Source organism: Sciurus carolinensis, chromosome 5 (genome assembly GCF_902686445.1).
Source record: "Sciurus carolinensis chromosome 5, mSciCar1.2, whole genome shotgun sequence".
In the NCBI taxonomy this organism is placed as follows: Eukaryota; Metazoa; Chordata; class Mammalia; order Rodentia; family Sciuridae; genus Sciurus; species Sciurus carolinensis.
The window spans coordinates 33720568-33740927 of record NC_062217.1 but is presented as its reverse complement, the minus strand read 5'-3'; the positions used below and the strand labels follow the sequence as shown (position 1 = coordinate 33740927).

At 33.1% G+C, this 20360-nt stretch overlaps 1 protein-coding gene across 4 annotated transcripts in view; it reads left to right on the top strand.

Annotated features, from left to right (window-relative positions):
• Positions 1-415: 415 nt before the first annotated feature.
• Postn (periostin) overlaps positions 416-20360 on the top strand; it is a 33223-nt gene continuing 13278 nt past the window's right edge. For 3 of the 4 annotated variants that reach the window (XM_047552977.1, XM_047552978.1, XM_047552975.1), the window contains exons 1-16: positions 416-584; positions 1854-1952; positions 6859-6923; positions 8467-8624; positions 10720-10884; positions 11752-11898; positions 12406-12547; positions 13683-13895; positions 14842-14976; positions 16286-16434; positions 17540-17676; positions 18450-18580; positions 19043-19173; positions 19280-19382; positions 19472-19539; positions 20261-20306. In XM_047552977.1, coding sequence (XP_047408933.1) covers positions 451-584; positions 1854-1952; positions 6859-6923; positions 8467-8624; positions 10720-10884; positions 11752-11898; positions 12406-12547; positions 13683-13895; positions 14842-14976; positions 16286-16434; positions 17540-17676; positions 18450-18580; positions 19043-19173; positions 19280-19382; positions 19472-19539; positions 20261-20306 — 2023 coding nt within the window. In that variant the 5' untranslated portion in view covers positions 416-450. The remainder of the gene's footprint in view (positions 585-1853; positions 1953-6858; positions 6924-8466; positions 8625-10719; positions 10885-11751; positions 11899-12405; positions 12548-13682; positions 13896-14841; positions 14977-16285; positions 16435-17539; positions 17677-18449; positions 18581-19042; positions 19174-19279; positions 19383-19471; positions 19540-20260; positions 20307-20360) is intronic. The other variant, XM_047552979.1, reaches the window with a different exon arrangement.

The window sequence follows — 20360 nt, the reverse complement described above, 5'->3', positions numbered from 1 at the left end:
TGATCATTTTCTGGTGAAAAATACTAACCTTATAGTTCTGATGTGGACAACTGTGATAAGATCAAATAATAATGTCATTGAGTACATGGATATATATTCTGAAGGAAATAGATTGTAGCGTAGTCCTTAAAACTCAGACAAAATCATTTTTATTAAAAATCCCTCTTAAAGTACAAAAAACCAAAACTGAAATATGAACATTCAATGAGCCAATTGTTCATGTAATTAAAGTAAATATCTTCCTTATAATGAGAAGATAAAGGAGTTCACTGTACTCAGTAAACATAACTAACCCAAACAGATTTTTGCTGGCAACTTGAAGTTGCTGATGCTTCTTGGAGAGAGTTCAGATTCTCAGGTTGATACACTGCTCCCTCCCACAACCCTGACATGTATATAAACTCTGACTCTCCAAAGCCCACTGCCAGTTCTCTTCGTGGACTAACTGCAATGGAGAGACTAAAAATGATTCTTTCCTTACCCATATTTTCTCTCTTCCTGCTCTTTGTTGTTAACCCTGCAAATGCCAATGGTTATTATGACAAGGTCTTGGCTCACAGCCGAATCAGGGGCCGGGATCAGGGGTAAGTCAGTGGTTTGGTTTTAAAAACTTTTTTTTCTTTAGCTTGTTCTTTGTGCAAGGAGACATAAAATGTGCATATATGTATAAACTTTGGGGTGTTTTCTTTCTACTTATAAGTTGATAGGAAAAGGGAAAGATGAATATTCTGTGAATTTTGTATGTATTCTAAACTTTTTAAGAATTGCTGACAAAATAATGAGTGTAATCACTTCTTATGAAACATTATATAATTTTAATCTAATTAACAAAGTTTAACAAGACATTCCTGTAGTAGTCAGTTTGTGTTTTTATTTCTTCCAAGATTAAAATCTGTATTTGTACGGGCTATCATTATGTGAACAGCTTTGAAACATTTCATATGATATTAGAGCAAATTTCATTCAAATTATGTATGAAAATTAAGTACTGAGTAATGTAACTAGTTTAAATTCCTTGAAGTATTTTTATTTCATAGGATGGATTCAACTATAAAACAACATTTTAGAACTTATTAACTTATTAGACATAATTTAGTAACTTAATCATTTATCTTTCTTTTTTATGTGGATCTTGCTTCCTGTGCCTCACAGGGACTTTTTCATAATGTTCCAAAGCTTCCTTGTCTTACCCTGGAAACAAAAATTCCATCTTTATAAGAGGGAACAAAAACACTAAAATCATGTCAGAGAAGGTTTAAATCTATTACTTCCATTCTCAATAAATACATTTTCCTTTACTCAACCACATTGTTTAAAAGTTAATGTTAATACTAATTTACTTCTGTAATTACCTAGAAAATTAGAGTGAAGTGTCTTGTACACTGCAAAACTTAGCCTCTTTTGCTCTCTGATCTCTAACTGTCCAGGGAATCTTAAAGACACCCCCACTACCCAAATCAATACATTTGGTTTAAAAGCCATCAGTAGATTATCCATTATTAAAAGTAATAAGACACATAATAACAGAATTATGTTCCTCTTAATTCTGTTTGAGTATTCCTATTAGGTTGGCTTTTTGAAATACTGGTATTTTACTCTGAGACTCTGAGTTGGGTATCTCTCTCTCTCTTTCTCTGTCTCTCTCCCCCTCCCTCCCTCCCCTCCCCTCCCCCACAGGCTTCTGTTTTTCCAATGACTTGGTAGAACTGGATCAGGAGTTGGACTTGTGCAAGGCTTAAGTCATAGCTTTGACTATCAAATCCATGTCTTGACTTTTTTTTTTCAATCATTTGACCTGTAACTATGAAATACCATTAGGATATTAACTCTTTTTCCTTTTCTCTGTCTTCCAGTCCAAATGTCTGCGCCCTTCAACAGATTTTAGGCACTAAAAAGAAATACTTCAGCTCTTGTAAGAACTGGTATCAGGGTGCCATCTGTGGAAAGAAAACGTGAGTCTCATCTTTTTCATCATTTGTCCCCTTCAAAGACAACATGGCAGTGAGCATAACTTCTCTTGGGTGTGCACACTATTCTTGAAAAAAAGTGTCCAAATTTTGAGTTTTTTGAAGACAGGATCATATTTATGAATAAAGAAACTTCACTATTGCTCAGGGAACTCAGATTTCTCCCTGAATTCATGCATCCTAGAGGCCAAAAGGAGGTGAATAGCATAGCAATGTCATTTAGTGTAGAAATCAGCATGAGAAACTAACTGTTGTTTCTACTTCTTCTTTTTTAATTTGTTCTAATTAGTTATATATGACTGTAGAATGCATTTTGGCCCATCATACATAAATGGAGTATAGCTTCTCATTCTTCTAGTTGTACATGAAGTAGAGTTACACAGGTCATATGATCATATATGCACATGGGTAATAATGTCTGATTCATTCTACTATAATTCCAACCACCATGCCCCCTCCCCTCCTTTTTTATTATCTTTGTTATTTTGTCCTCTCCTATCTTATGCAAGTAAGTTAATCTCTGTGCCTCAGTTTCTCATCTTATCAAAATAAGTGGGGTCATAGCTAGGTCCATGGTGGTGCACACTTAGAATCCCAGCTATGGGAGGAGACTGAGGCTGGAGGATACCAACTCAAGGTCAGTCTCTACAATTAAGAGAGACCTTGTCTCAAAATAAACATTTTTCAAAATGGCTGGGGGTGTATCTCAGTGGTAGAGCACCCCTAGGTTCAATCCCTATTACTGCAAAATAAATCAGTAAATGAACCACAAGACTAAAATGATTGAAACCATAAGAATTTTGAAGGAAAAATTAATGTTTGCCTCCAGTTATTTGTAAATTATCTAAAGAACTCCAGTTTACCTGAGTTTCCATCAAGGCTTAAAGTTGGACAGGACTTAAGTTTCATTCCTTCATTTAATCCATTGATTCCTAGCTCCAGCTGCCAGATCCTCAAAGGTCCACAAAGCTGAGATGAAATCACATCATTATATTTAATATTTCAATTGCAAAAGGATACTCTTGTCTGTGTATATTTCACTGACTAAATTAAAATAAAAAACATTATTTATTACTTAGTAGACATGCTGCTTTGGTTTATTTTATAATAGGTATTTATAGAAAAAAAAATCTTGACGTATAAAGCTTAAGAACAACTTGTGTGGTCCCAAGTCATCATTTTACAATTCAGAAGCAGATGAATGGATAGGATAAGTTACTAAGTCAAAAAGGGCTTTGATGTTCTCCTTAGTCAAGAAAACACTGGAAATAGCTCCTCCATGCTTCCTATAAATGTAGAACCCACCTTCAGTGTGGGATGCCTTGAGAACCAAAGAACCTAAAGAGCCTGCTTAGCACACTGTGTTAACATTCAGTTACCCTAAATAGAGTGGAAAAATTAGTTAACATTTATTTCTAACCCAATATTATTGGTTCAAATACTAAATATGGAATCACTTAACTTCTTGAATCATTTTCTTGTGGAATGTCGATTTCATACCTTTATTACAGTTTCTGAGATAAAATGAAGAATGTGTAATAGTAACTTATAATATCAATTGTCCTTAAACTATCTTAAATAAATGCATACATGTGGGTGGGAAAAACAGTGGTGACAAGATTTCTACTTGAACTGGAAAAGGTCATCTTTATATCTAAGCAAAAATTCATGTATACAAGGCATATGACCTTTGCTGTACCGTATCATCTCTCCATAGTGGTCAAGTCTAGGACACCACAAGACTTGCTAGTTTCCTTTCATTGTCTTAATAGAGTTTCAACTGGATGTTATTTTTCAACCTAGACGTTATTGCTATTACTTTGCAGACATCTGTTAGACTTGTGAGTCATTCACACAATTATAATGCAAGTCGGTGGTTACAATGATCTTCCTTCCCCACGCTACAAGCCAGGCCCTCACTGGGAACTCTAAAGCTCTAAATTTTCCTGTCTTTGGTTTTTGTATTCTTGGATACCATAAGACATACTTGGAATGCACACTAACTAGGAAAGAAAGGACCTGCTCTGCATATTTAGGGAAAATCTTCATTACATCCTTCCTGGAGGTTGAGGAAGCATACTATAATCTTACTTTAATTATGGAAATATATTAGAGATGCCAAAATTTATAAAGAGCAAAAGCCAAGATTCTTTTTTGCTTTCCAAAAAAAAAAAAAAAAGAGAAAAGAATCTTGCCTTGAAGACTGACCTTTCACCAGAAATGTAACAGTGTCTCCTTTGTCCAATTATATTAGCTAATTTCCCCCATGAAGCTTCATTTTCGTAAACACATTTACATCTGTGCACTGAAATAAATGCAAATGCCAGTTTCAAATAACCTAAGGAATCAATAATATTGACAAGAAGAATGATTGGTTTGCCATCTGCTTGCTTTAGCTACAATTTCCAGAGATATCTTTAAGACTTTATGTATCAGTTGAGAGGAATGTTTACCTTCTGGTTGAACAGTTGTTTGGGGATTTTGGGGGAAGTTAACTGGCAGGTCTAATGAAGAACATGAACTTTCCTGGGTTTAAGATACTGTCCACAATGTATATTGGTCCTGTAATAAATTATTCTGTAGACTCCCTTCATCGAATGTTAGTGACATTTTGAGTTGGCATTCCATGACATTTTAAATACTATTCAGTAAATGAAGATAAATTTCCCGTGTTCCAAATTGGGCATAGCAATGATTTTTCTTTTCTCCTGCCTTGTCCCACTGACCATATGTGAACATTGAGTTTTATGTAGCATAAATGTGCTCTTGGAAAAAAACACCTTTTTGTTTTAAAAATACTCACTCAAATAACCATGTTGTTAAACTATCAGCTAAAATTAAATTCAATTGTTTTTGAAGATTTTTCCCATCTGGTGCATTAATTTTCTACACTAGAGCAGATTCTTGGGTTATATTAGCATGTGTAATAGAAATTTTTTATGCTAATTTCCTTTTCTATTCACTATTTACTTCAAGTCTCTAGACTAAGCACATCTGTATCTCATTACTTTATACAATATGAGTTAAATATAATGTTAAGCAATTCGAATCAACCTCTTGGCATCCTAATGTTTATATTTATTTGTACAGAGACCCATGTAAATAAATTCTTTTCATGGACCATATTAACATTTTCATAAGATTTCCACACAGTTCATATATTTTTCCCATACCACTTATTTTTTAAATCATATTAAAATTGGTAATTTGAAATAGGTATTATCCATTTTATTTTTTATCTTATCTATTAATTTTCCTCAAGCCAATATTCTATGCTAGAAATTTGTAATGAACAAAATAGAGAAATAGGAATCAAAGTTCACAAATAACAGAGATCATGGGTAATTAATTAGTGAACCTTTCTTCAATTTGAAAATATTTATATTTTTTCAGTTGTATAAGATCATCTTTTATGTGTTTAAAATATGACTTCATGAAAATTTGCTTCTATTATTTTTATCATACTAAAAGAAGTTTTTAAAATTCTTTCTTTCATTTTTTTTCATACTGGGTATTGAACCCAGGGGCACTCAACTACTGAGCCAAGTCTCCAGACCTTTTTATATTTTTATTTCGAGACAGGGTCTCACTAGGTTGCTTAGAGCCTTGCTAAGTTGCTGAGACTGTCTTTGAACTAGGGATCCTCCTGCCTCAGCCTCCCGAGCTCCTGAGATTACGGGCATGAACCACCATGCCTAGTGTTTTTTTTTTATTCTTATAGTTGTCAAAATTTCTACTACATATGTCCAAATTCTTTCAGTCATTCATACTTCTTGAGTACAATTATCATACTAGATAAAAATAAATTGTATCTAAATTAGCTAATTTATGTTTAATCATTAGGTTGCAAAATAATCTACAAGTAATTTGCTTAATTCATATGATAAATAATTTTCCAATTAAAAATTATAAAATGGTATTTATTTCCCCTTTACTGTAGTCTATTTCCAATTACTGTTTGATGCCTTCCTTTTCACATTGCTACTGGAAGAGAATGTAAGTCATTAGGTAAAATTTTAATCAAAAATACAATCTTCACTAATCTTGAAGAAGTCCAGAAAATGCCCTGGATAAGATGAAAATCAGGATTATATAATTAATAAAGTGAAAAAATGGAAATAATTAGATAACTTTAGTTTACTATTTTATCTCAAAGTATTGAAAATTAGATAAAGTAATTTGGTTGAATTTTCTGGATTTTTACCTTATTATTGCTATAGAAAGTAACACACTTTGTAAACTTTGAGCAAGGAAACATTTTCTTGAATATTATACTCCTAGCAATTCGAAACATTTATATTGTGTTTTCAAACTTGACAAAACTAAAATTAAATAGAATATTTTAAAGGTTATATTTGCCATGATCAAAATAACTTTACTGACAATTCAAACCAAACAGTAGCATTGTTTATTTTAGTTAGAAATGAGATGGAATTTTATGAATTAGAATGGGTTCTTACATATATAGTTTTTCCAATGTTTGTATAAACTTTATACTAATGAACATTTCTAGTTGGTGTAGTATACAAAATCATTCCAAAACCACTTTTATTTGAGATTCACAACTACCTTGTGAGTAAGTATTGTTGCTACCATGTCCAAGTTAAATAGCTGGGAAAACTAATACTAATTTATCAAATGACTCGCTTGAGATCATGTGTCTACCAACTAGTAAAACTGGGACACAGATTCTGTTCTCAATCAAGATTGCAGACTTTTCCCAGAGTGCCATGAGATTTTAGAGAAAAGTCAAACTAACATACATATATTGAGATGGGGGTGTGGTTTCTAGACTCTCAATAAATCAAGACAGTGACACAGTTTGCCAAGATTACATCACCACGTATCCTATGTAGTTCTCTGTTTTAACATTAATTTTCTTCCAACACAGGACTGTGCTATATGAATGCTGCCCTGGTTATATGAGAATGGAAGGAATGAAAGGCTGCCCAGCAGGTAAATTCTAAATTAATTGTAATGAATTAAATAAGGAATCTGGCTTCTGCAAGAAGAGTTGAGAAAGCTTTTGGAAAAGTGTGTGTGTGTGTGTGTGTGTGTGTGTGTGTGTGTGTGTGTATTTACTTAGCACCATTGTTAATCCAACATATATTATCCATATCTTTGTGCTAATGATGAATTTACATAGAAATATAATAGTAGAATACTCTTCTCATGCACTGGATGCTGGAAACTAATCGTAAATTTAAATTAGTTCAACATCTCCCCAAGAACAAAAATCCCCTTTTGGAATTTGTTTAGAAACACCACACTTGCTACTTAGCAAGGCAACATCTTCTGTAGTTGAAAAGCTCTGACTTCATAATGTTCTTTAAAGTGAAGATTGGTTTCCAGTAACTCTGCCAACTGGAGTAAAGGTAGTTCATCTATTCCTTTTTTGAAATGTCTGACGTTCAGGTATTTACTTACAATCATCACACTGTTCCTCCAGCAGGTCTCTCTTTCTCAATAAAATGTTCTCTTCTCTGGGTTAATAATACACATCTTTTAAAGTGGGGAGAATTCCAAGACAAGCACCTCATTTTTGGAGACTCTGCATGTCAGTTCAAGTTATTGGTGACTAATATCATATGATTAGCCCATACTGAATATGTGATCAATTAAGAGTGATTCCAGGTTATTTTAGATGAGTACCATCAAGACAGGTCTCTCTAGCATTTATTTTCCCAGTTTCAGCACAAGACTAACATAGAACCCTGTTAAATATAACTTTATTCATTTCGACTCAGCTTTACCACCTTTCTTGAGTTCTTTTTAGATCATGGTTTTATGCTTTAATTTATTAATTCTGTCACCTCTTCTTGGGATCTTCACAAATGTAATAACCATTATTTCTATGATAACATCTAAATTATAATAATTTCCAAATCAAATAGTGTCAGAAAAGTCAGTTGACTGCATATTGCTAGATAAATCTTGTTGGGTTTATGTTCATACATGAATCTTTCTTCTGACATTCAGGAATGTGTTAGTTACTTTGATCTGTCTCCTTACTGAAATTATCATGAAAACAAGCAGGTCTTCTAGGAAGCCTAAACTACAAAAATTGTAGATTTAAATAACAATATCATACTATTTAGGAACTTCAAACTAGCGTGATAGAAATTATTACCTTTGCCATTCTCAGTAGAGACTGAAGAGCATCTTTTTTCAGGAAAATAATCAGATATATTTTAATAATTATGCTTGAACTATTACTGACATGGCAAGAATGAAACCCAAATAGACTAAATGTTAATCCAAGATGATAATCTAAAACCCATTTTCCATCAACACCAAGGATACATGGAGTAATGGTTTCAAATAATATTTTATTATTTAGCATTCAAAAAATCAACTTTCATGTAAAATGGATGATTCCTGGAATTTGCTAAAATTATTCATTAGCTATATTAGTGAACTTAGTGAAAAGTTTTTTAACTGTGAAACAATGTTCTGGAAATATTATCCTGAGCACTCACTCATTTCTTGGTGATTTCAGTTATGCCTATTGACCACGTTTACGGCACGCTGGGCATCGTGGGAGCCACCACCACACAGCATTATTCTGATGTCTCAAAACTGAGAGAAGAGATCGAAGGAAAGGGATCGTTCACTTACTTCGCACCGAGTAATGAGGCTTGGGACAACTTGGATCCTGTAATTCATTATCTTTTTTAATTTTTTGCTGTTATTATTTCATTTTAATTAACTAACTTGAATATGAATAGAAATTATATATTTTTCTATTGCACATATATGAGGATATATAAATGGTTGAGTCACTGAGAGAAGGTATTTATTTTTGTACTTCCATAAATGGAATGGACTCCCCAGCCGCCTTATAGATTGATCCACAAAAAGGGGAAGCAAGAATGAACTGAGAGGGCCCTTATTATTGTTCTACTTTACTCCTTTCCTCTTCCCATTTTGGTTGTGGAAAAATACATGTAATTTTAGATGATGTGCTCAATAGAAAGGTAAGTTAAGAAGCCTAGTGAAATTTAAAAAGCCTAGTGAAAGCCTAGTGAAAAATTTAAAATCTAGATATATTCCATAGCTAGATTTTGTTACATATGTTTAATCATGCTCAAATATACATAGTTATTCAGAGATTGTGAAATTCGTAAAAATGTGTATGGATATTTAAATGAAGTGTTATAAACAATACATTTAATTTTCAGACTTTGTACACAGTCTAATTTATAACTTGTAGAGTTATGACAATTTCTAAATCTGTAAAATTAGAATAGAGATATAATCTTACCTTCTACTCAACATGAAGATGAGTTGATAACTCCTACTATAGTCAAATGTACTTACTAAAATGGAGGCATGTACTCACAGCTATTGTCTTGCTACATGGGCAGTGAGGTTGTTTGAATTATAGAACCCTCTCTTGTCTTTCCCCACATCTCACCACCTCTCTATTTCCTGTTGATGACTCCTTTTCTTCCCTCTCTTAAGAATGGAACTTACTTACAAAAACTATTCTAGGATCTCAACTTTACCCTTTATTTGAACTTCTGATGACTTCAACTCTCACTATAGCTCATAGTCATGGATTCTGTGTTTCCTGTGTTAGTTTCTCCTTGGAACACCAGTAGAGTATTTCTAATATTGCACTTAATATTTTTTCTTGGTTATGCCATTTATACCTTTAAATAAAAAATATCCAAAACATATACCGTTTTTTCTCTCTATCATAAATAAATTTCTGGCAGCCTTTCCCCCATAATTGACAGTACCAATTTCACTGTTCTTACTTGAAAATTGGAAGTCATCATTACCTCCCCTCTTTCCAATTCTTATAAACTGCCGTCAATCAACCACATCTCATTTTCCATCTGAAGTAATCCTCATAACTAACACTCATTTCTACTCTGCCTTCCCTCTAAATTGACCTTCCTAAAGTCCAGTTCTAATTCCAAAATCACAAAATCTTCATTAGTTCCTTATTGCCAGTTTAATTTCCTCCTCACTCAGACATTAAAATTCTTTTCATTATCATAACACATGCATTTCTAAATATCTTAATATTATCTGAGAAACATAAAAGTATGTGTTAACAAAACTGGACCTTGCTCTCAACTTTCACCCTCTGTTAGCCACTGAACTCAGAATGACCAACAAGTCTCATCTTTTCTTCCATATCTCTCTCCAAACCACTTTAAGAACAGTTGGCTTTCCTCATTTGACCCTTGAAAACATGTTTTTCCTTATATACTAAATATGACTATAATTACCTTTACCTATTATAAGTCCCATTAAGGTTGAGATTTTGCTTTATTATATTTCCTTTGGCATCAAGTACAATACAATAGATTAAGAGGTAGAGGATGGTCAAATTCTTGAATTTGTTATGTAATCAATAAAATCTTTGTTAAAAATCAAGTATTGTATACAAATATAATGTCATTTTTGTGTTTTTATCACTTAAAATATTTTAAATATCTGCTAATTCCCATTATGTCTTCAATTTATATCATAATTGTTTCTTCCTCAGCATATTCACTTAAAATTTTTGTTTTGTCTCTAAAAACACACAAGCACTCTGTAAGATTCAGGACCCTTACTGAGTACTTGAACCTATAAAATTTCTTAATCAATAGGAATAATATAATGCTAAGTTACTTACATCAGTTTTGTGTAACCAATTGATAATGCAATAAGAAAGTAATGAGAATAGAAGATCATAAGAATTTCAATAGTGAACCACAATAAAATAAATTTCTATCATTTCAATTTTTCCTAGGATATACGTAGAGGTTTGGAGAACAATGTAAATGTTGAATTATTGAATGCTTTACATAGTCACATGGTTAATAAAAGGATGTTGACCAAGGACTTAAAAAATGGCATGGTTATCCCTTCAATGTACAACAATCTGGGGCTTTTCATTAACCATTATCCTAATGGGGTAAGCTTCATTTATAAATAATGTGCACTTCTGGATCATGTCTCTCTTAATCTTGTCTGTACCTTTTCTATAATGTTAAAAGAGTGAAATGTTAGTGAAATAATATAAATGTGTGTATCATAACTTTTCTCAGATTTAGGGCATGTAAATTTTCAGTCCAGTTACTATTTTCTACTAATGATAGTGAAGGATAAAGTACATTGGCAGTTCACTAACCAGTAGACTTAATTTTATAAAATAGGAGAATTTAGTAGTTGCTGTATTTTAAATATTTTTTATAGACAAAAAGGATAACTGAGAAGGGGTATTCTTGTATTCACTCTCTGGCTCTGATACCATTGAGGTCCTTGTGTATTTGTATAAGACTTTGTGGGAAGCTGCCAACAGTGCCATAGGATTTTTCTATGGTTAAATTCTCAGGTACAAAACCAGTTAGCGATAAGCAAAACTTAGGAAGTCATCATAATAAAAATGGCTATGTTTTTGCAATAATGGTTTGTTTTATTCTCTCAGAACTTATTTTAAGACTAATTAGACTTTTTATGTAATTCATTGTCCTAAGTTAGAAATAGTTTGGCTATCTATATTAAAAATTTAATAAAGCAATAATTCCAATTTTAAAAATGCTTTGCCTTATGTTTCTAGATACAAGATGTGTGTAACTTATCTGGGTTCTGAACTGGTTCTATTTTCTCTTACTGTTTGAGTGTTAAATATTTTAAGTATTCATCCACAGCATTTACATTCAGAGTATAGATCCCTTCTTCTTCCACATAATAGAATAAATGTAAATTATAAATGGATTTGTGGTTAGTGGTCAATGAATGACTCTGATTTCAGTTTTCTGATATTCCCCCAAAATTTTAGGTTGTCACTGTTAACTGTGCTCGAATCATCCATGGGAACCAGATTGCCACCAATGGTGTTGTACACGTTATTGACCGTGTCCTTACACAAATCGGTACTTCAATTCAAGACTTTATTGAAGCAGAAGATGATCTTTCATCTTTCAGAGTAAGTACAAGAGCAGATTCTTTTGGATCATTGAAATCCCCTCTCTTTCCCTGTCAAGATCCAACAACAGTAAAAATGCTATTAAACAAATCTGGCAGAAATGTAACTATAGTTCATGAAATGAAACCGTTTTCATTTTATGCAGGAGAAATCATCTCATATGAAGTAATATTTATGTGGACATGATTGTAAGAAAATGATTACTTAAATGATTGTATTGTATTAAGTGCATTTAGACTGTGTCCATCTCAGTTATTTATGTACTTCTGGATATTGCTATAGTCACACAAACACTGGCACAATTCCCATTCTGGCAAACACAGATTGTTTGGAAAGTTGGAAAAGACATAATTGGTTGTGCCAAAAAGTAATGTTTTAAAGATCTACAAAGAACAAAGTTTTTAAGTGAAGAAATCAACTCCCTCATGTCAGCCTAGTCGAAGTGTGTTATAATTTTCTTTTGGATTTGTAATGTGTAATCCTCTGAAAAACACATTTGTGTTTCAGGCAGCTGCTATTACATCTGACTTACTGGAGTCCCTTGGAAGAGATGGTCACTTCACACTCTTTGCTCCTACCAATGAGGCTTTTGAGAAACTCCCACGAGGTGTCTTAGAAAGGATCATGGGAGACAAAGTGGCTTCTGAAGGTACCATATTCCTCTCTGAGAATCCCCCAGAACTCTGGGAAGGAAACAAAATAAAAAGCAAAAGACTTGCTCTTGCCAATAATATCAACTTTGATAAGGAAAAACAAACAAAAATTTTATTCTGAGGTGCACTATAAAATATTTTTATAAAGTCCTTGAAAGAGTAACCAGAATAAATTCTTAAATAATAAAAAGTATCTTTAAGGTTACCTCTTGTGCTGTTTACAAGTAACTAGCAGACAAAAGAAGGATTACCAGTGTTGAAAAGAAATATTAGATCATCAGCTTTCAATATTACATACATATTATGCAGTGCTTTTAATTCTAAATGTATGCTAAAAAGTATGTTTGAACTGAGAAAATTACAGGGTCACTACCTATTGATACCTATTGAGCTGAGAAAATTATCGGATCACTACCTATCGATACCTATTAAGCTGAGAAAATTACTGGGTCACTACCTATTGATACCTATTGGTTTTCTTCCAGTCTTCCTTTCTATGGTCAAAAGAATATACATTGTGCTAGCATATTTCATACCCTCGGCCTATCCCAAAATACATTTAACGAATTTAAGATGAGGAATTTCGAGCATGTAGGCCTAAATATAACATAGTTGAGGCATAGATGTCTCTACATATCCTCAGGACATCATTTTTATTTTGGAATTTCCTGGATGTTGTCTTTGGGGAATTATTTGTCTTCCCCTCGGCCCACACCGGCCTCATTACAAATTAAGGAAAGACATTCTGCTAGAAGCATCTAATACCAGATGCTGCTTGGTATCAGAAAGGGCATCGCTAACAAATAACTTTACAAGTCTTCTAAAAGCACGAATTTTTTCCCCTCCCTTTCATATCAGGAATTAGTTTCTTCTGATAGTTGGAACTAAATCTACCACATTTTCTAGTACTGCAAAAACATTTCTGAAGCTGATTTTCTCTTCTTCCTACTGTGTATGTTTATGTTCCTAAAACATAAACAGTTAAGATTTTAAAATCTGCAGTCAATCCTTAGGGCTTACATTTGTGTTCTGTTTCTTAGGCATATTTCATTCCACCATGAAGCACATATTTTAAGGGTCAAATGCTATTTCCTTTGATATGAACGCTTGCTTTTTTATTTTGCCCTCCAGCTCTCATGAAGTACCACATTTTGAATACCCTCCAATGCTCTGAGGCTATTATGGGAGGAGCCGTGTATGAGACCATGGAAGGAAACACAATTGAGATAGGATGTGAAGGAGACAGCATAACAATAAATGGAGTCAAAATGGTGAACAAAAAAGATATTGTAACAAATAATGGTGTGATCCATTTGATTGATGAGGTCCTCATTCCTGATTCTGGTAAGCATCAGTTTCATGATTTTTTAAAATATTTATTGTTTAATTTTTTACAGACTGCATTTTGATTCATTGTACACATATGGGGTACATCATTTTGTTTCTATGGTTGTACGTGATGTAGATTCATACCATTCATGTGATCATACATGTACGTAGGGTAATGATGACTGTCTCATTCCACCATTTTTCATACCCCGCCTCCCTCTCTTTTCCTTTTACGTAATCCAAAATTCCTCCATTCTTCTCTCACTCCCCACACCCCCTATCCCCATTATATATCATTCTCCACTTATCAGGGAAAACATTCAGCCTTTGGGTTTTTGGGATTGGCTTATTTCACTGAGCATGGGATGCCCTCTTTCACCACTTATAAATAAATGAGTTTTTTAGTATTATTTAACCAAGAAAAATGATTAAGAATAAGTCCATGAAAAATGAACATGCAGCACAAAGAATGGCATAAGAAGCACAAACATAAAATGAAGAGTGAGCTAACCAAGTTCCAAGTAGCTAGCTGTGTAGTTACGGGCATTTCATGCGTGGGACTTTGCTTTTCCAGGGTGTCTGACCTCCAATATTTTAAGGGTGCCAGGGTTGTCTTTGAAACAAAAGGAAAGGTATAAACTAAATGGTCAACTTTGGGTAAATTGAAAAGCTGTGGCACTCCCAAGGGTAGGGCAAGTTGAGAGTTGAGCAACAGAGAATTAAAGAAAATTGTTGTAGGAAGTCAGGAAGAAAATTCCCTTCTGAAATTCTTTGTGGTTATCAACCCCCAAAAATGGAAACTGGCACCTTCTTACTGGGAAAGGGCAGGTTGTCTTACTGGATTGACATTGCCGTAATTAACTTGCAATATTAGAAAAGGGCCAAGAATTGATTTACTAGTTTCACTATGATGATGATAACAATGATGACATTGTTGGGATGCTGATGGTTTATTTTGCAGCCAAACAAGTTATTGAGCTGGCTGGAAAACAGCAAACCACTTTCACAGACCTTGTGGCCCAATTAGGCTTGGCATCTTCTCTGAAGCCAGATGGAGAGTACACTTTGTTGGCACCTGTGAATAATGCCTTTTCTGGTATGTACTGGACACTGCTGTTCTTGCTCTCCACCCTCCCCCCATAGACCCGTCTACTTCTTCACCATGATTATTTGCAATAAGAAATAACACCTGTTTTACAAGGTGTTGATTAGTTTGTGTATTGATTACACATACAACATGTTAGCTCCACGCAGAGGGGAAAAGATCTTCACTTCAAAACATTTCATTATGATACATCGTAGCACGCAGGAAATGGAAGTTTGTGATATAAAGTATTCAGTTATTCTGTGAATCTAATAACATTTGCAGCACACATAAGAATGTATTAATAGATTAAAGAAAAAGAAACATTGTTTGTTTACTTGACACCGTCATAAAAATATTTAGAGATAAATCAATGTATTTTGCATCTCAGAATTTGGAAACAATAAACAAAAGCAAGAGACTATTATGGTCTTCTATATCATGATGTGAAATATTGTCTTTCACCTAATGGTTGTTATTTACCAACAATGTTTAGATTAATGAAATTTGACACCTTTTCCAGAAAAACGATTTTGCAAAGAAATATTTAAATCGTTTGGCAAAATTTAGTAAATTAAAAGTTGTACTTTTCATATTTTTCCAACTACTAAACTATAATATAGACAATTATTAATTGGAAAAAATTAAATTCCTAGAAATATTACTTTTCCCCTTTGTAATAATGATGCCCATATATTTTGACATTGACCCATTTATAAGTGGTTATATGTTATAATTCTCTTCCCAGTATAAAGATCAATTTACAGTCAGGTGCTTGATGCATTCCCCATAATCCCAGCAACTCAGGAGACTGAAACAGAAAGATGACAAGTTCAAGTCTAGCTTCAGCAACTTAGCAAGACCCTGTCTCAAAGTAAAAAAGAACTGGGAATGTAGTTTAATGGTAAAGTGCCCTGAGTTCAATACCTAGCACAAAATAATTTTTTAAAAATGATGAATTTACAAATAATTCATTAATAGTCATTCATGTGACTAATGGATGTGTAATTGTCAGAAAAATATTGGCTACTCTAAGGGTTTAACTTTGTACAGTGACCACCATAAATGTATGCTGTCCTTACAGTGATGAAGTCCATTGCCTGAACTGCTTAGAACCACATTATAATCTTTTGATGTGATGGGTCATAGAGTTGGTAATTGAATTGCTAGCTTTGCACATTTAGTGGAATCAAGTATTTTGAGCATCAGATCCACATTAGTAATATTAGAAGTTATCCATTTCCATGTGCTTCTCTTATCAGGAGAAATTGTAATACCTTCCAGATGAAATAATGATCTTTCTTAATGAATTTATTTATAGATGACACTCTGAGCATGGATCAGCGCCTTCTTAAATTAATTCTGCAGAATCACATACTGAAAGTAAAAGTTGGCCTTAATGAGCTTTACAATGGACAGATACTCGAGACCATTGGTGGCAAACAACTCAGAGTCTTTGTGTATCGTACAGTAAGTGAATCAGAACAAGATTAAAATCTACATTGACATGCATGTGTCAAAAAAATGTAGTTATAATGAATGTTTCCCAGAATTTTATGAGTGCAATTTTCATAGTGAATTTTCGTAGGAAAATCAGGAAATAGTATCGAGGTACTATGGGTAAAAAATTCGTGAGGAAAATAAATCAAAAGAGCTATGTATAATTTCCATTTGCTACATTAAATAAGTAACTTTATGTTCTAAAAAATAAATTACTTTAAATACTAGAAAACACTAAAAGGAACCCTAAAGTAAGTGTTTGATATGTACTTTATAGTTTACAAGGAGTTTTATATATAGATTAAAAAATATGAAATGATGTTTTAGTATAAATACCATTCAAGGATGAAATCTTTTTTAACAACTGTCAAGATAAATCTTTGTAGACACAGAAATTTCTGGACTCTAAAAAATTATTCTAAAATGCTATTATCAACAGGAAAATTTCTACAAATAATTCTTACCAAAATTTCTATGCAACCAGTGGAACTGTTCATTTCTGACCAGGGAATGTTTGCAGCTACAACAAAAGGGTCTCATAGGAAGTCAAGCACTATCTAGAACTCAGTTAGACACACAGCAGCTGCCTACCAACAAACTTCACTTTAAATTACACATAAGCACAAATCACATGTGTTCAAAAAACTATAAATGAATTAATGATTTGACTTGTAATTCACTGAGTCTTACAGTCAAGAATATATATTAAATATCTGTGAAGATAACAAGAGGCATTAAGGTCAGAAAACTGTATGGTTAATATTGACTTAAAGTGGGTTTAGAGAAATAGAACTTGGAAACTAGAAGTGGAATTGTGTGGAACTTTTGCAATTCAATGACAAAACCATCTGCCTGATGCTTAGGATAACTTGACTAGTATAGAAAACTTCACAGGATGAGAAGTTAGGTATTGCAAGACATTGAAAACAGTGGAGAGAAACCATTTTCTCTAGCTTCATTGGTCAGGGGACCTCTCAGAAGGGCCAATCCAGAAGTATAAACACAGAGCTACATCAAACAAGAAAGAAAGAAAAGCAAACTAAAGGACATCATGTATCTTTCTTTGCTCTGTTAGTCTGTCTGCATTGAAAATTCATGCATGGTGAGAGGAAGCAAGCAAGGAAGAAATGGCGCCATTCACATATTCCGAGAGATCATCCAGCCTGCAGAGAAATCCCTCCATGAAAAACTAAAACAAGATAAGCGCTTTAGGTAAGCTTATTAGTTGCACCTCCTCAAAAGAATGAGAGCTACCTGCATATTTTTATTTGACAATTAAGTATTCCCCCAAATTGTCAGTTTCCTGTGTTTCTGAGAATATAATTTAGAATAAGAAGTCCATATAAAAGTTTTCAAAATTCATGTTTTTTACGCATTTTTATTGGTGCATCACAGTTGTACATATCGCTAGTATTAGTTGTTACATATTCATACATGCACACAATTTAACAATATAATTTGGCCAATATTTTAAAGGCTAGTTAATGTTCTTCCTGGTATACTATATGATTTGATGAATAAAAGAAAACCAAATATACTGAACTACTCCTTGGAAATTTTATTATGATTAAGTTTATTAAGAACAATAGTATAGGGCTCAGTGGTAGAGTTCTTGCCTCACATTCGAGAAACCCTGGGTTCAATTCCCAGCAACACTCCCCACACATGCACATAAAATGAAAGTATACACTAGCAAAGACAATTTTATAGAATATTAAATGAAAAACATTTCCATTTCATTATATAATGTGATTTGATAGATTTTATAAGATAAAAACCGTTGTGGAAATTTAAAGTAATGTTGTATATTTAAATCATTTCTCCATGATAAAGCTTTCTTAACAGCTAAATTGTCTTTGAATGTTGAAAATATACGATGTTTCTCTTCCTTTCCACACTACGAATTGAATTCTACTCTTTTGTATTGTGGGTGAACACACCTAAAGCTACATCTAGCTAAACAAATGTACATCCTTCCTGCTTAGCATCTTCCTCAGCCTACTTGAAGCTGCAGACTTGAAAGATCTCCTGACACAACCTGGAGATTGGACCTTATTTGCTCCAACCAATGATGCCTTCAAGGGAATGACTAATGAAGAAAAGGAAATTCTGATCAGTGAGTATAAGTGAATACCACATATTTATCCTTTCATTTCAGGATCTCAGTTTTTCCTTGTGCTTTCTTGCCTTGATGTTCCTTCTTTAGTGTTTATGACAAGCTTTAGTTTTCTTTAATTCAGCTTGGGATGTGCAGAGGATCATTCATTAATATTCTTAAACTGCTTACTTTTCTGCTGTCTATTAAAGGACAGATAAATACATGGCAGAGAAGTAAGTAGTCACAATTTCAGAACTAATTTGATTTTTTTCTCCCATTCATTCGGGTAATATTTGGATTAAGCTGAATGAAATGCCTGGACATTTTGACACAGCACTGTTACTACTTTGAGAGAACAATGACATGATGAGAAAAAAACACTGAAAAAATAAAAACAACTGTTTTGTTCCTTTTCTCAGTACTATTGAAATGTCAGAAAATATGACATATTATTAAGCAAGTATATATCTTTATCCATAGGGGACAAAAATGCTCTTCAAAACATCATCCTTTACCACCTGACCCCAGGAATTTTCATTGGAAAGGGATTTGAACCAGGTGTTACTAACATTCTGAAGACCACACAAGGAAGCAAAATCTATCTGAAAGGAGTAAGTTGTCCAGAATGAATTTGTGAAGTGTCCGTCCGTCATTAAATTATCTTAATGTCCATTCTTTGTTAAATTTCTCATTGACATTACCCCCTTGGTTTGATAGGTAAATGATACCCTTCTGGTGAATGAACTGAAATCCAAAGAATCTGATATCATGACAACAAATGGTGTCATTCATGTTGTAGATAAACTCCTCTACCCAGCAGGTTGGTAGTTATTGAACTGATTGATGAACTTTTTCACATTTTTATTTTACATTTTCTTACCAACATTTGTTTAATATTCCTCTTCTTAGACATACCTGTTGGAAATGATCAGCTTCTGGAAATCCTTAATAAACTGATCAAATACATCCAAATTAAGGTACAGATTCCTATTGTATTTATTTCTCATATGTTGACCAGATATTGCAGGTTTAGCATGAGAGACTAGAAACATAGACATTAATAAGGAAGCATACACTGGGCTTGGATTGTACTTTGTTGCTTATGCACCACTAGCCCTCCTAAAAGAAATGACAATCTCTTCATGGTTTGGATCAACAAATATCTATTCAAAGATACTTGGAAAAAATAGCATATTAAATGTCATGGAGATTCTAAGTTGAGTCAGATGGTCTTTTTTCAAAAGGTTTACAGTCTAATTGGGAATACAAGACACATATATATAAATAACTAAAATATTTATATCATCAAATATCCTTGCTACTAAATATAATGGAAAGAGAAAGAAATTACTTATAAAAATTAACAGTAATCACAAGTTAAAGTTAAAAGAATATTTTGCTCCTTTATTTACAAAGGCTCAAAGTAGCAGAAAACACATAATATTTAATAAATATATTTAACTTTCAATTAATTATTCTATAATTTTAAAACTCTGAGTGACAAACCAAATTATTTTTTATGTCTTCTGAGCTGACAGCAAGGAACTAGGACAAGATTTAGATGAGGATTTAATCCTTTCTATTCAGTGTAATGATAGCTTCAATGTTTTTCTTTAGCAATAATTAAAGTGGCACCATGATTTGTTAATGCAGCTATCACATTTCATGTTATTAAATATGATAATCATTTACTTTCAGTTTGTTCGTGGTAGCACCTTCAAAGAAATCCCCATGACTGTCTACAGTAAGTATGTGATGAGTATTGACTGTACATAAGTGGCCAGAAAAATTAATTTTC